At 39.3% G+C, this 17,184-nt stretch overlaps 1 protein-coding gene across 1 annotated transcript in view; it reads right to left on the bottom strand.

The window, feature by feature from the left end:
• Window positions 1-14,398, bottom strand: part of KLHL20 (kelch like family member 20) — a 58,951-nt gene extending 44,553 nt beyond the window's left edge. Inside the window, exons 1-2 of the mRNA XM_027868557.1 lie at window positions 14,305-14,398; window positions 11,853-11,918 (exon numbers count right to left, since the gene is read on the bottom strand). Coding sequence (XP_027724358.1) covers window positions 11,853-11,875 — 23 coding nt within the window. The 5' untranslated portion in view covers window positions 11,876-11,918; window positions 14,305-14,398. The remainder of the gene's footprint in view (window positions 1-11,852; window positions 11,919-14,304) is intronic.
• Window positions 14,399-17,184: the final 2,786 nt, after the last annotated feature.

The raw sequence follows: 17,184 nt of genomic DNA, 5'->3' as shown, positions 1-17,184 counted from the left end.
ATCTTAAGAGGAAGGCATGAAGCCCACCAGGCACAACTTTTATGTAGATTATATAGAAAGGCTTGCATAAGCCTCACATAGAATGAAAAACTTATTCCTACCTTAAAGTGATTTTAATGTTAGAAATGTCCAAGTTGGGTCCTTTTTAGTCATTTTGAACACATATATTTCTGTATTTAAAGCTAAACAGGGGTTTAAACTGCATATAATTCTTGTGACCTGGTAGAAATAGTTGCTTATACTTGGAAATGTCATGGTTGAAAAATAACAAAGCTGTTAAAGAATAATTTTACTTACCCACATAAACAAGCAAGTAAGCTTTTAATCACATTGCTATCAGTGCTACAGCTAGGCTTTCTTATACTGTATAACTTAAAAGTGAAGAAAAGCAGCTTTGACATGTTCCATGCTAATAGAGACTTAAATGTTTGAAATAAAAAAGGTTTCATGCTAATCTTAATTTACATATAATTTGAAAATGTAAAAGATTTAGTGCCATAAAGTGTGGTGTATGTGTGTGTCTCTATAATCACTCCTCTTTTCAGTGTTCTTCCAGGCCCTCTCCAGCTCCGGACTTTTCTTCCTGTTTAGTTTTAATCTTATAAGAGACGAATATAACTACATATTACCTTGCATTCTTGAATCCCGTGGCCCCTTATCCTATGCCCATATCTTGCAAAAGCCCAACTATGGGCTATCCATATCCTTTTCCCTATCGCACCCCACTCCTTCATCTACTCTTGGATTCTACTCAAGCTACTAAGCAGTAGTGAATAAAAAATCACACAACTATTCATACCAGATGTATTACACATTTATGGTATCTAATACAAATTGAGCCCCACTGTTACACAGCAATCCTTTTATTCTTCCCTGACTCTTTAGCACATTCCAACAGTGCACGTTCTGAATCTTCTCTTCTTGCAGCCCTCTTTCCACTTCTTAACAATGGACCTTACTACATACTTTACTGAGGAATGGAGGTATTTAATATGTTTTTCCGTGGAGGTACAGAGTTTTACATTATCCACATACATCAAATGATCAATAAGACATTTTGGTTTGACTCCTTTAATTTGTAAGCCGTGTGTAATTCCATTTAGAAGAGATGATGATTTAAAGCTAGGCAGAACCACCTCTGAAAAATGTCACATTTTATATCAATTGTTCTTGACATTATTGTTTGGTGGTGTTTTTTCTCTACACTTGGGCCTATTTTATGTATTTATAGTATATAACTAAGACACAAATGCAGAACTGAATCCAAGTCTTTGCAATAACCTATAAAGGCAGTCATTATTATTGCTATTATTATTAACTGGTTCCAGAGGACAGAACTAGGACCAATGAACAGAAATTGCAAAAAAGCATATTAATATGTTGTTAGATAAAACCTCCTAAGTATTAGCACTAACCAAAAGAGAAAGGACTACTTGAAAAGGTAGTGGTTAAAGGTCTTCAAGAAACCCTAGATAATCACCTGTTAGATATGATGTAAGGTACATTCTAATTCAGGTTTGAGTGAATTAGATGAGCCTCTGAGTTCCCTTCCAACTCTGAGATTCTATTGTCTGCCTTCTTCCAGTTAATTCTGTCTTCAGTCCATCCTGCACATTGCCGTCAGAATAATCTCCCTAAAAAATTGCTTAGATCATATTCTCCTGCTCAGTTTTACATTCTACATTGTTAAGGCAGTCCTATGTTATCTGTTTAGTAGAGTACAGTTTCTGTCTGAAATTGGTAAAAATTGGTAAATGAATTGAAATTGGCTATAATAAGGAAATAAAGTAAAAATTTTTACTGGCACCAAACAAGCAATAAAAGCAGAGCCATTTAAAATACAGGAAAATACTTGCTTTGGGAATCTTAAGGAAAAGGTAGTACAGTAAAATCTGAACCCCTAACTCAATTCCTTAAACACAGCAGGTACTTAGTGTGTTGAACTTCTGATCCCAAAGATACAGATTCTGTGATAACTGGAAGTTTATTATTTCATTATGAAATAGAGACTAATAGTATATGTAAAACTGTAAACGTAATATTTAGTCTTATTAATGAAAACCACTTTTTAAGCATTTAAAATAACCCAACATTTTCTGGAATAGATTTTAGAGTAGGCTAAACAGTGTGGTATTGTAAAATAAACATTGGACTTGGGATTCAAGAGACCTGTATACTAGTCTTCACTCTAACTAGTTTGTGACTTTGAGTAAATCATTTACCTTCCTGGATCTCAGTTTCCTCATCTTGAAAATGAAGGGACTGGACTAGATAATCTTGAAGGTATCTTCTAGCCCTAACATTCTGTGATTCTATTAAAATTCCTTCTTGCTGTTTCATGTATGTAACTTGTGCAGTAGCAGAGGGCGGTTTTCCTTGCTCTCACTCTTGTTTCCTTTAGATTACCTTTTGTACTTTCTCTAAGAAAATCTAAAACATATGTGTAATTAATCTTAGGCAAATTGGGCAATTCAAAAGTATTAACCATACAATTGTTGGGGGTTTGACTGATAATGGTATTACTCAATGTTCAACATTTGCACCTAACTTTCGAGACTTCAAGCATTTGCATGATTTTATTAATAACTTCATTTTCACTTGTGAGATGGCACCCATGCACATTCCCAGCTATGTGCAGTAGAGAAAAAAAATAGGTACAATGCGACAAGTTTATATCTGCAAAAAGAAGGAAATTATTCATAAAAGTGTTTGTGAATCTGCTCCAGAAAAGTGTTACAGTAACCTCTCAAGAGCAGATGAAGGAATTGAAAAAATGGAAAAGCGAGTAAATTTGTAGATAAAAGAGATGGTGGTCCCCATTGGTGCTTACGTAGCTGAGCAAGCGTCGGCCTCCCCTGATGCCCAAGCCACTAGGCCAGGACAAGTTGAGCCACCCTTGGTGGGAGTTCTGAGTTTGGAAGGGCCCAGGACTCATCATAGAGCTGGAGGAGATTAGAGATGGCAGATTTTCCCTTTCCCATTTCTACCTTGGGGATTCTTCTGACATTGCTATCCCTCTCCATACAGTCCAGCATTATTTCTCCTTTTCTCTGCATTTTATGGGTTATTTCATGGTTACTGTGTTAGGAAAATTCCATGTTATCACAATTAATGTTTTGTTAGAAAGAACTCTATGCAGAAAAGTGTATTTTCAGCAATCTCTAGCAAAAGACTATATAGTCATGCCTTTTACATGGCAGGGATTAGGAGCATGGTATCCCCACGATCTGGAAAATTCACATAAAATTTTTGGCCTTCCCTTTATACTAGACTAGTCTGAATTTTTTCTTTTATGGCGTGTTTACAGTACCTTATTGTAAAATCTGGGTTAAATATTTGGTCACAGGCAAATGTAGGTCAATGTTAAGTAAAAATACTATACATATATTTAATGCATTTCTGAGTTTCTAAATTTGTTCTGTGTAGTCAGGTCTTCTGTAAAACTCTCCCAAAATTCTCATTTAATTTCTTATGCCGAGCTGTGATATATAGAAACCATGATAGGCAAAGTCATGATATGGAAGAAATAACTGTAGTTTCTGGTGGCTACAGAAATTTAACCCCCTATTTCCCATAGGTTCAATGTATCAACATTTGCATTATTTACTTTTGTTATTTTCTAGGAATGCTACTCCCATGAAAGTGAAGGACTGACAGTACATATATATATGAAGTACTTTATATAAGCTAAAAGGTCACTACTAACACTATAAATATTTGTGAACTAGTAGAACTTAGGATAATAGCAGCAAAAGGGCAGCTCATCCTACTCTAACTTAAAGATTGATATTCTGGGGCTGAGATAACATATAATACCACACAGAACAAAACTGACCAGGTAGTATGATAGAAAAGGAAAAATTTCAGACTACAAACTGGAAGGCATGAGTTCTAGTCCTGGTTCTACTAATCAGATATGACCTTGGGAAAATCACTTATTTTGTTCTGAGCTCAGTTTCTTCATCTAGAAAATGAGAGGTTTGACAAAGATGTCATCTGAATTCCTTCTAATTCTGAAACTCCAAGATGGCAGTACGTTAAATGATGAGGGTTTATTTCTGTGTCTTGAATTAATAAAGCTATATTTTGTTTCTAAGTCACAAAACTTTTGTTCAGTTGTGTCGGAATCTTTGTGACACCATTTGGGGTTTTCTTGGCAAAAATACTTCAGCAGTTTCCCATTTCCTTCGCCAAGTCATTTTACAGATGAAGAAACTGAGGCAAACAGGGTTAAGTGACTTGCCCTGGGTCACACAGCTAATAAATGTCAAGCCAGATTTGAAGTCAGGAAAATGAATCCTCCTGACTCTACATCTGCCACCCTATCCACTGCACCACTTAGCTGCCAGTACAAAACTTTAGCCTGCTATGAACATGAAGTTATGTGGCCCTCACTCAAATAAACCACAACAGCTCTCTGAATTAATCAAATATTACTAACACGTTAACACTTCTAGGCTCGGTCTGAAAGATACACAAAATCTATTATTACAAAAATTAAGACAGCTTGTAAGTTTTCACTTGTGATGTAATTGGCCAAAACATATCTCCTTGGGGTCTACAAAGTATGAAGTTTTTTTAAAGACCAAAAAATCCCCCACAATAGCAAGAAAAAATAAAGTACATGAGTTGTATATTGCTTTAGCTTACAAAGCAATTTCCCCATATATTATCTCATTTGATCTTTACAACACTGACAGGTAAAGTAGGTCTATTATACCAATTTTACACATGAAGAAACCAAAGCTCAGCACGACATACCAGTCAGAAATCAATTCTGATGTTAAATCCGGTGTTCTTTCCACATGTCCCAAAGTATTTTTAGTAAAGGTATAATGTGGACTAGCGTTTGTTAAACTAGGGGTCAGAGGAGAAAATCTGGGAAGTTAGTGTAACTGGAACTATGATAGATCCTACAATTTCCCCTCTACTCCTCTTTGTATTGTATTTGCTGATATTGTTTATCTTTCCTTCTACTTGGCCACCAAATAAAAGAGATCAGGCAAAAAATTATTTTTTTGGCAGGAGGTGGGGGAGCAGGGAGAGGATGAAATTAACAAAATGTTGGCAAGACAATCTTGCTGCTCCCTTTTCAAAAGGACTGATATTCAAAATTTCTGCCATAGCACGCATTCCCTCAACACATTTATTTATTTATTTAATTTTTAGGCAATTGGGGTTAAGTGACTTGCCCAGGGTCACACAGCTAGTAAGTGTCAAGTATTTGGTCTGAGGCTGGATTTGAACTCAGGTCCTCCTGACTTCAGGGCCGGTGCTCTATCCACTGCGCCACCTAACTCTCCCCCTTCAACACATTTATTAAGTACTTGTTCTGTACCAGGCATAGGAAAAAATTCTTTTCAACTCTCAAAACGCTTTCCATACTCTAGATAGAAAGAATAGTTATAATTAACCTCAAAGAGCATTTACAATGTGGCAGACACTGCGTTAGATGCCAGGAACACAAAGACAAAAAAAAAATTTCTTGCCCTCGAGGAGATCACAATGTGAAATATCTTTTTTTGGTATCGAACAACATACCCCCTTCCCTCACACTCCTCAAATATGGCCTTCCCAGAGCATAGAAACACCTTATTTTATGAAATAAATGTAAAGGGTATCTATATAAACTTTATTACATAAAGTACTTCTTTTCTCATCATCATATAATGAATGTCAATTTAACTCATAGGTTCTTTCTACTATTCCTAAACTATTCTGCTCCAAAATGCAATAACACTTTAGCACATGGAAAACTGTTTAAAAATAATTTTAAAATAAAGTAATAATTTTCTAATAAAATAATACTAAAATATATATTATAAAATCAGTAATGTAAAATTTCATTTTCCATAGACATTATTTCTCCATGATATATATGCATTCACATATAATCTCATTAGTAGGTCAAATATGCTCTACTCAATTTTTGCTCTATAAAGATGGTAACCTTTTTTTTTAATGTTTCTGGAAAAAAAAAAAACCAACTCCAATACTAAAGATATGCTTAAATTAGCCTTAGGTACTGACTCACCATTGTACCAATGCAAGTAATTTAGGATTATTTTTATGTTTAGCTTAATGTTTTAAAGGAAAAACAGTGATTTAAAATGAGTACATTGGATTAAAAAAGTTGTCTCGTTTATACCAAATAACCTACAGCAAGACAACATACAGTTTTCCTAGGGGCTCATTGATAGTTTCCTATCTTTGGAGTTCTAGGCTTTAAGTTGCCGGCTTTAAAAAGTTAACAGATTTAAAACTAAAGAGAACACAAAAGCAAAATGGAAGTAAGGATTCAAAATGCAACTATAAATGATCAAATGCAGAAATACATTTACGGAAACATATAGAACTGTAAATTAAGCAAAAAAGCGAAAATGGACTTGAAAATCCTGCAAAGCAAGTTAAGAGGCACTGGATATGGAATCAGTACTATAATTTATATTGAGAATTGCTTCATGAAATGAGCTATAGTTAGACATTGGAAATCACAAGATCATAGATTTTGAGCTGGAAGAGACTTAATACAACACCCTTATTTTACAAGTGAGGAAATTGAGGCTCAGAGAGTTTAAATGATTTTGCCCTTAGTCACATAGGTACTAGCCAAGATTTGAACCCAGGTCCTCTGATTCCAAATACAACACTCTATCTTTCGACTATACCACACTGTCAAATTTGACAGTAGGTGCTGAGTCCTTATTTTGGATTCAATCATTGAAACAGGTTTTTAAAAAATCAAACTGGGTGAAAATTCAATTCTATACAATTAATTTAGTTTCTTTTAATTACAGGTGATTCTGTATAGGGAATTAATAAAAGGTTAATTTTTCCATGTCACTCAAACTTTAAGAAAACAAAATTTTATATATATGGCATTGTGGAGATCGGTAACTAATTAGATATGAGAGATAAAGAGTCAGGAGTAGAGAATGACTCTGAGATTGTGAACTTGGGTGACTAGAAGGACAGTGGTGCCCTCCAGTAAGGGAGAAGTTTATTAGAGACAAGTGTTTTGGGGAAAAGATAATGAATTCTGTTTTGGATACGTTGACTATGAGACATCCAGTCTGAAATATCCAATAGAAAGCTGACAGAACCAGGAGAGAGTAGAGCTAGACATACAGAGTTAGGAGTCATCTGCATGGAGATGATCATTGAACCTGGAGGAATTGATAATATCACCAAGTGAAAGCAGATAGAGAGTAATGGAAAAAGGGTTAAGGACAATGTCTTGGGGGACACTCATTTAGGGGTGTGATAGATAAAGTATGCGACTGAGAGGGAAGAGGCAGACAGACAGGAGGGGAATCAAGAGAGTTCAGTGCCACAAAAAGCAAGGAAGAGGAAGAATAACTAGAAGGAGAGGGTGGTCAACAGTGTCAAATGCAGCAGATGTCAAAAAGGATCATTAGATTGAACAGTTAGAAGAGTGTTAATAACTCTGAAGAGAGCAGTTTGAGCTGAATGATAAGGTCAGAAGTCAGAATGAAGAAAGTTAAGGGGAAGACTTGACTATGTTTGTAAAAAGGGAAGCAGCCAATAGATGGAGAGATACTGAAGATTAAAAAGAGTGTGGGTGATGGTTGGGACAATTTGCTAGAGAAGAGAGCATGGTATCAAGGGTATATGCAGTTTAGTTGGCCTGGTACACAGAAAGGCTACCAAATCATCAGAGACTAGGAGAAAACAATGGAAGGTGATGTCAAAGAGATATGGGATCAGAAGGAAGGGAAAAGAGGGAGCTGTTTGTGAATAGCCTGATTTTGGCAAATGGCTTCTACTTTTTTTGGTGTAGAGGCAAGAGAGTAGGGAGGAGTGGCGAGGGAGGCTTGGGGAGAGAAGAGAAGGTCTGAAATAGCTGTTGGAAAGAATGGATAGGGAACAAATTAAGGAGTGGCAGGACTGTACTACTGCAGTGAAGGGATAGTTGAGATTAGTCAGCATAAATTTGTGGTGGCCCTAGTCAGCAGTTTCATGACTTCTTCTAGTTCTGTCCAGCAGCATGTGAGTAGGAATGAAGAAGGTGGATGGTGGGAATAATTCAAAGTTGGATTTTGACAAGGCAAGATCAAAATAAGGACAAAAGAAAAGGGATTATAGAATAGAGGATAGTCTAATGTTCAAGTGATTCATCAAGGGATCAAGGATTGTTTTCAGATCCGGAAGGGACCTTATCCACTAATGTAACTCCTTTATTTTATAGACAAGGAAACTGAGGCCTCAAAAAGTAACTTGTCTACAGTAACACAAATAGTAAGTAGCAAAGATGATATGTGAACTCAGGCCTCTAACTCCAACCCTATACTCTTTCCACAATATTCTACTTCTGAAATCTTCACTGCAGTATCTTACCTTACTACATTGTCATTGAGAATGTACAGTAAAAACTCTCTCTGAGGGGCAGCTAGGTGGCACAGTGGACAGAGCTCTGGCCTTGGGGTCCAGAGGACCTAAGTTCAAATCTGGCCTCAGACACATGACACTTAGTAGCTGTGTGACCCTGGGCAAGTCACTTAACCCCAGCTGCCTCACCAAAAAGCAAAACAAACAAACAAACAAAAAAAAACACCTCTCTCTGGTTATAGCTTAGTTAACTAAGAACCTAATCCTAAGTACAGAGAAAGATTAGTACTTTTCATGAATAACACCAAAATGCAAATTAACAGTCAAAGTGCTGAGCAGCAGACAAGAGTGTCTCTGGCTCAGTGGTAACGACAAGGAAAGAGCTATTAATTGTCATCTGTCCTAAAATTCCCTTCATTATTGTAGATAATTTGCTGATGGCTTTGATATTCAATACAATAAAAAAATTAATGAGAAATTGAAATGAGAGGTTAATGAGGACATATTGCATTCAGAAATGATTAATAAACCCCACAATCTGTACCTCCTTTTATGTGAAATAAATAATAAACCCTTATTTTATGAGTTATATAAGAGATGGGAGTTCTGGCAGCAAAGATCTCAATCTTTGCAATCAAGTTAAAAGCTGAAGTGATGAAGCATTCTATAATTGTGTTGTTTATTTCTCCATGTACTCTGATGTCACAAACATCATTTCTATCACAGGACAAGATAAAAATAAGATAACAGCACTTGTCACATCTATAGCACCTTTTCATCTATACATTTCAAAAGGATTCATTAAATCCTAACACCCCAGTGAGCCGACCTAGTGGGGACAAACTGAGGCAGAGCAACCTAAGGTTGCTCAATCAATTAATACTATAGATGCAAACAGCCAATACATCCTGGTTTTCATTCCTGGAACCAGGTGTAAATCATAACCAAAACTATGAAATGTTTCTTCTCTTAAAATGGTCTGACAGAAAATTTATGATTTGAAGTTAACAAATGTCTAGAACACACTTACATGAAATATCAAGTAAGAAGATAATTTAGGAATAAAGATTTGTTTTAGGTTTCTGCTATATGAAAAATAACAACTGTATTGACTCAGTCTCTTTCTTTCTTTTTAATAATATTAGTCATGCTGTGAAAGCAGACCCAAAGGAAAAAAAATACAGAAAGTGAACAATAGTATGTTTTGATCTATATTCCAACTCCATCAGTTCTTTTTCAGGAGGAAGATAGCTATCAGCAGTCTTTTGAAATTGTCTTGGATCACTATATTGCTGAGAATAGTTTAGTTATTCACAGTTGATTATTGTACAGTATCACTGTTACTGTCTACAGTGTTCTCCTGTTATGCTCACTTCACTTTGTACCAGTTCATATAAATCTTTCCAGCCTGCTCGTCATTTCTTCTAGCATAGTAATATTCCATTATAATAATATACCACAACTTGTTCAGCCATTTCCCAAATGATGGGCATCCTCTCAATTTCCAATTTTTTGCCACTACAAAAAGAGCTGCTATAAATATTTTTGTACAAATAGCACCTCATCCCCCGCTCCCGCCCTTTTCTCTCTTTGGTATACAGACCTAAAAGTGGTATTGCTGGGTTAAAAGGTATGTGTAGTTTTATAGCCCTTTGGGCATAGCTCCAAATTGCTCTCCAGAATCAGTTCACAACTCCACCAACAGTGCCTTGGTGTTCCAATTTTCCCACATGCCCAACACTTACTATTTTCCTTTTCTGTCATATTAGCTAATCTGATAGATGTGAGGTGACACCTCAGAGTTGTTTTAATTTGCAATTCTCTAATCAACAAGTGATTTAGAACATTTTTTCATATGACTATAAATAGCTTTGATTTCTTTGCCTGAAAACTGCCTGTTCATATCCTTTGACCATTTACCAATTGGCGAATGACTTGTATTTATAAATCTGACTCAGTTCTCTATATATTTGGGAAATAAGGCCTTTGTCAGAGATACTTCCTGTAAAAACTGTTTCCCAGCTTTCTGCTTTCCTTCTACTCTTGGTTGCATTGGTTTGTGAAAAACCTTTTTAATTTAAAATAATCAAAATCGTCCATTTTACATCTAGTAATACTCTCTATCTCTTATTTGGTCATAAATTCTTCCCTTTTCCATAGATTTGACAGATTTAAGCATTTATTTATTTGACAGATTTAAGCGTTTATTTATTTGGCAGATATTCATTTATTTGACAGATTTATTTATTTGACAGATTTAAGCATTGTGGCATTACCCTTTATATTTAAATCATGTACCCATTCTGATCTTATCTTGGTCTAAGACGTTGGTCTATACTCTATGCCTAGTTTCTTCCATACGGTTTTCCAGTTTTCCCAGCAGCTTTTGTCAAATGGTGAGTTCTTGTCCCAAAAGCTGGGGTATTTGGGTTCTTCAAAAGCTAGATTACTATGGTCATTTACTGCTGACTGAGTTTCAATAAGGATTCCAATGTTATTTGAGAGGAATGACAATTGGAGAAAGGAAGAAAGGGGGAAAATTGTACTAGATTCTTTCTTTTTTTTTTTTTGGTGAGGCAATTGGGGTTAAGTGACTTGCCCAGAGTCACATAGCCAGTAAGTGTTATGTGTATGAAGCTGGAACAGAACTCAGCTCCTCCTGACTGCAAGGCTGGTGCTCTATCTAGCACACCACCTAGCTGGGCCCTGTACTAGATTCCAAGAGGTTTCAAGCTGCTGGCTTCTTTTTCAGACTGTTTTCTTTTCCAATAACTCAAGTTATCATGTCTAACACCTTTCTCAGACCTTGAATACTCTGATCTGCAATGCAGATCTTCTTAGTAACTTGTTTAATTTATTAGCATATTCCCCAAAATTAGGAGCTAACAAAACCAGAATCAGGCTAGATGTACATTCCATAACACAGAATGAATGATAGTCATCAGTTACAATAAGGAAACAACAACAACAACAACAACAACAACAACAACAACAACTTTCTTTTGGGAATTTAAGTCTTTTCTAACCCTATACAATAATGCAATATAGTTACTGATTATATACCACAAAAATGTTCCAATAACTTAAAAATAAAAAGAAATCTTTACTATGCAAAATTAAGATAAATAGTTAAAATGCTACATTCAAAACATAGTTCAGGATTATATAAGAATTAAAAATAGACCTGGGTTACTACCATCAAACATTCTAAGATTGTAAGTTAAAAACAATTTGCTGATCTGTAATGGTAGAAGGAGTTTCCATATCAAGAGTTCCCTATGTAGACAAGATCACAAATATGGACCAAAAATGTGTTATTATAATCTTATTCTACAAACACTTGATTTCCTAATATTATTAGTTTGTTTTTGAAAAAGGAAAACTCATTTTTGCATAAATAAATCTTGTTAAAGAATATTTTAACTGCCCAGATTTTCTAGAAAATCTTAGATCATCAGTTGCTGGAATTTAACCATCAAAATCATATCTTTTTAAATGCCTACCTGCGCATTGGCTTTCCGTCCATGCACCATGAAGAGAATCCTTCTCTCCAAATTTTAAAGCTCAATCTAAAAAAACAGAAAAGCATCAACCTTAAAGAAAGTTGTCACCATTCTTATTACCAACATTAGTTCTAAAAAATAAATTCATCCATTTTCTAGGTTCATGGAAGATGAATTTTAAGAACTGCAGTATTCTATAATTCAAAAGTTTGATACTTGTTTCTGTAGGTTAAAAAATAATTGACTTTAACTAAAATATAACTACCAACTAGAACCCTGGATAAACAGGACAATCCATTATTTCATTATCTTAAAGGAAAATAAGGTGATAGCTAGGCTACCAGAGTAATCTTGCCTTTCTTTAATTTTCACACCACTGTCACTTAATTTAGTGAGCATTCACACAGTATATGGCACTGCCTGGAACTTAGTCTTATTTAGAATGGGAGGCTGAACAGAAAAGGCCTTCCTTGTTCAACATTTGATCTGAAGGCTCTTAATATGCATTATTGTGAATAGAATCCAAAGAAAATTTTGACTTTAAATACATCTCACACACACACACACACACACACACACACACAGCCCTTTTGCTCCTGAGGTCCAGGTCTGAAGGACAAGCAAAACAAAATAAAAAAAAAAAACAAAAAAAAAAAAGCAAAAACAAAAAAACCTTTTTCTTATATGTTCCATAAATGAAGAAGCATTTATTAAGAGCTAGCGCTATGTGCTAATTGATGAGGACACCAAACCAAAAAAAAGTAGCCTCAAGGAACTTAACATTCTATGGGGGTAGACAAAAGTTACAGGTAAAAGGCCAGGGACTGGACCTGTGAATTTTTTGGTATAGGAAAACTCTCAAGTGAAGAACCTCCCTCTATCAATGTAGGCTAGAGTTTTCTCTTGACTTCTAGTCTTAAAGAGTTGCCTAGAACACTGAGAGGTTATGCGATTTGTCCAAAGTCTGAGGTGTTACTTGAGTCCAGGTATTCCTGGTTATGAAACCTGTTCTCTATCCATTATGTTAGGCTGTCTCTCTCTATATTTTATGTGATATATGTGAGTACAAATATACTCAATAGTAGCTAACATTTATATAGTATTTACTATGGGCCAGGCCTTACCATTATTATCTTATTTGATATTCACAACAACCCTAGGAGGGAGGTGCTATTATTATGGTCACTGTTATTAACTCTTATTATTCCCATTATACATATGGGGAAACTGAGGCAAAGAGAGGTTAAGTGGCTTGCTCAGAGTCAGTTTCTAAGTGTCTGTGGCCTTATTTGAACTCAGGGCTTCCTGACTTCAGGCCTGGCACTCCATCCACTTCACCACCTAGCTCCTTCTACATATATAAGTAACATGAGTACACATACATTTATGTGTATGTGTATATATACACATATATATACTATATATGTGTATATATGTGTGTATATATATATACACACACACATAAGTGTATTTGTACACACGCACAATAATATATACAAAATAAATACCAAGTAATTTTTTGGGAAGAATGGCATTAGCATCTTGGGGAGGGGCGTTTGAGGGGTTAGGAAAGGCCTCGCTGGGAGACAGCTGAGGGGTCCGAGGGGAGTGGGGGCGCATTCCATCCTGCTCGTGCCAAGACGGGGAGGGGGGAAACGGAACGTCCTCAGTGGGGTCCGGCAAGGCCAGTTTAACGGGACGTCAGGCAGGGAGAAGGGGAATCATGGAGAACAAGCCTGAGAAGGTAGGCTGCACAGAAGGGTCTGTCCGGCTCGCGGGCGGGGAGCTCCGCTGGGCCTCAGCGTCCTAAGGGCATCGGCGCTGGCTGGGAGCGCCAGCGGAGGCGTTCCGGTCCATGCCCATCACTTAGCGGCTGAGGAAGCCGAGGCCCGGGCACTATTAGGTGACTCGCCCAAGGTCACACGGGCAGCACCGGCGGGATCTGAAGCCGGGTCCTCGGACCCCGCAGGGCTACGCTGCCTTCCCACGGGCCACTCTGGCCCCCCAGCGCCGGAGACAACTTCCGGGTCCTAGACTTAACGCCGGGAGGTTCCCGGGAGTTCCACCTGTTCGTTTCGCGCTCGAGAATGAGGCCCCGACTGGAGAAATGACTCTCCCAAGGTCACCCGGGAGGCGGCAGGTGTGGGGTCTGAACCCGGGGCGGGGGGCAGAGCCAGCGCGCTCCTTCCGGGAGCCTGTGCCCCCGCTGCCCGCGCGTCTCCTCCGGGGCTTGTCAGCAGACCAGAGCACCGCCCCGGCCCCGACCGGGGAGACCCCGCCGACCGCCCGCGGAGGGGGAGGGGACGGCTGGGGAGCGGTGACAGGAGAAGAACGAGGGTGCCCGCACCCGCCGACAGCCCAGCGCCGGACCCACCCTGTGGGCGCTGCCCGCGGGCGGGCTGCCTCCCCGGCCCCCGGCTCCCCGCTCTCTCCCGCGGGGTTCCTCACTCACCCAGCCACGCACCCGCCCCGCAGCCACCGCCGCAGCCGTCACCGCCTCCTCGACAGCAGAATCCAAACCCCTCAGAGCCACTTCCTGCTCGTCTCTGTCCAGCGGCCGGAAGTGGTCCGGTGCCAAGAGAGCATCGAGAGGAAACTCGCGCTCCCGAGAAGGGTTCCGGGAGGTTCTGGTAGGGGCGGGGAAAAGAAAGGGCCTCTGGGTCTGGTCCCTGAGTGAGCGCACAGGGCCTTCTGCAGAGGGCGCTCGTTTGGAGAGCAGCGCCAGGCAGTCTTAGCGGGCATTTATTAAGCGCCTACTGTGGGCCAGGCCCTATGTTAAGCGCTGGGGATACCAAGGAAGGCCAAAGATGGCCCCTGCCCTCAAGGAGCTCACAATGCCCAAACCACTGAGAGGCTGGAAACAGGGAGATTGATTTGGAGGTTATTACGATAGTCTAGACTGTTGTCTAGATAATAGTCCAGATAATGACATTGCATGGAATGGGGAGAAAGGGATGGACTTAGTAGAGATGTTGAACTGTCGAGATTTGGCAGGGTAAGAAGGAGGGAAGAATTGAACGTGACTATGTGGATGTGAAGTTAGGCCCCAAAGATGATGGCACACAGCAAAAACAGGAAAGGTTGGTGGAGGGATCAGTTTTGGGGGGGCAGGGAGAGAAGATCATGAGTTATGTCTTAGACATGCTGAGCTTAATATTCCCATAGAACATCCAGATGGAGATTATCCAGAAGGTGATCCCTTTTACCTGTGGACCATATATCTGGGTGCTGGTTTACTCTCCATTCACTAATCTTGTGCTCCATTTCCTTCTTAACTACCTTCTTTGACTTGTTCTCAGTACAGCGATGCTGGCTTCTAGCACTCACATTTTAAAATAAATGTGCAGACTATAATAACAACAGACATGCATTTAACCCTTAAACAACTACCTGAGCTAGATATGCAGGTGTTATCCCCATTTTACAGATGAGGAAACTGGAGCTCCCAGACACACAGCTAGTATCAAACCCAAGTCTTCTGACTCCTACTTGACCAACTAACTGTACATCACTCCTGTGGTATCAAATTCAAATCAAATTGGGGCCCCTCAACCATACCTAAGGATCTTTGTTACTGTATAATGACTCAGTTAAAAATTTTTTAATATTTTCTATGTGTTATTGTATTTTTATTTATTTTGTTAAGTATTTCCCATTTGCATTTTAATCTGGTTTAGTCTGTACTCTAGAACGTAGCTCTGTGTGTTTGACTCCTAGATGTGTTGGTGTGGGCCTTGCTCTTCAAGAATACATTGCAAGGAGAGTATTGTTGGTCAGTCAACAAGCATTTGTTAAGAGCCTGCTGTGTGCCAGGCACTGTTCAAAGTGCTGGAGATACAAAGAAAGGCAGAAGACCATCCCTGCTCTCGAGGACCCCAGGCTGATGGGGGAGAAAACATGCAAACAACCATGTACAAACAAGATGTAGGCAGGACCAATTGGGGATAATCAACAGAAGGTGACCCTAGCCTTTGATCTCTCATCATTGCTGCAATCTCTAATAGGTATTATTATTATAATTTTTGTAAAACAAAAGCATCTGGGTATTGTTAACTGGCAAACCTTCTGGATATACAGGTTCTCCTCCTTCTGATTCTGTACCTTTCTTCTTGCTACTCTCTGCACCGGGGATAGTTCCCCCTTAGCTCTGCCAAACTCTCTCCTCTCCCTTCCCTTTGGGATGGAAAGAGTACAGTAGAGGGGAAGAGCCTGGGTTTGAAAGCAAGAGATCTAGGTTCCTCACTCAGTTCCATTATACACTAGCTGATTTGGGGTAAGCTATTTCCTTTTCTTTGAACCTCATTTTCCTCATTTGCAAAATTGGAAATTTGATGACCTCACTCTAAATCCCACAATGGATTGGAGTAGATGACCTCTGGGGCCCCTTCCATCTCTAAATCCTGGATCCTAAAGTCCTACTTCCTAAAAGCCTTCACTTGATGGAACGGTAGGGAAGCAATCATTTTATTCCACCCTCAAAACCCCAGTCTCTGAATAGATTAGAAACATTTACTTATTTGAGAGTTCGGGGCTTGCTACTTCATCGACTCTCACAGGCTTCTCAGTAGTTTCTTTTCTGTTGTTTTCTGTTGCTTGGGATTTTAAATCTCTAAAAGTCAGGCATCGTGTCTTAGAATTCATGTCACAGATTGCCCAAGGTGGTCCTGGACAACAAGACCGGGTTTAACAAATGACTCCTCGATGGTGACAGGATAAATCACGGCAGAATTCCCGTGGAGCAAAAAGATCAAGTTAGCGTCCCCTTCTCGTGTCTTGCAGTATTTATAAATCATTGTCAGGAACCCTTCCTCTCAGAGAGCAAAAGCTAAGCCTGGGGAAGGCTGGGACCCAGTGTGTGCATTGTTTTTAATGTTAAAATCCTGGCCTTCTGGAGAAGGCAGATAGCGTATGTGGGGAGGGCTAGAGGTTAGGGCCTAGAAACGGGTCGGAAGGCAGAGAGGGAGGGAGGGAACCTGGCTCTCGGCCTGCCCGCTGCGTGCCTGCGTTGCTCGGGCTGCAAGACGCCGAACCTCCTCCTCCCCCTTTCCTACCAGCTGTAATCTCTCCGCAGCTGCCCAGTGCAGGCCGAGGCAGCAATTACCATGGTAACCGTGGAAGCCCAGAGATCAGTAAGAGAAGAGGGGAGAGGGTCTGGGCAAGGATGAGTTGGGGCTGTATCCAGTTTGGCGGGGATAATTGGGAGGCAGGGTGGTGAGAAGCAGAGCACCGGCCGGCTCCCAGGTGTCCCCAACTCCAGCCTTTGTGAAGGGCAGCCCGTCTGTGAGTGTGTGTGTGTGTGTGTGTGTGTGTGTGTGTGTGTGTGTGTGTGTGT

The sequence above is a fragment of the Vombatus ursinus genome, unplaced genomic scaffold (genome assembly GCF_900497805.2).
Source record: "Vombatus ursinus unplaced genomic scaffold, bare-nosed wombat genome assembly UNPS02014789.1, whole genome shotgun sequence".
Lineage (NCBI taxonomy): Eukaryota > Metazoa > Chordata > Mammalia > Diprotodontia > Vombatidae > Vombatus > Vombatus ursinus.
This window is presented reverse-complemented; position numbering and strand designations above follow the sequence as displayed.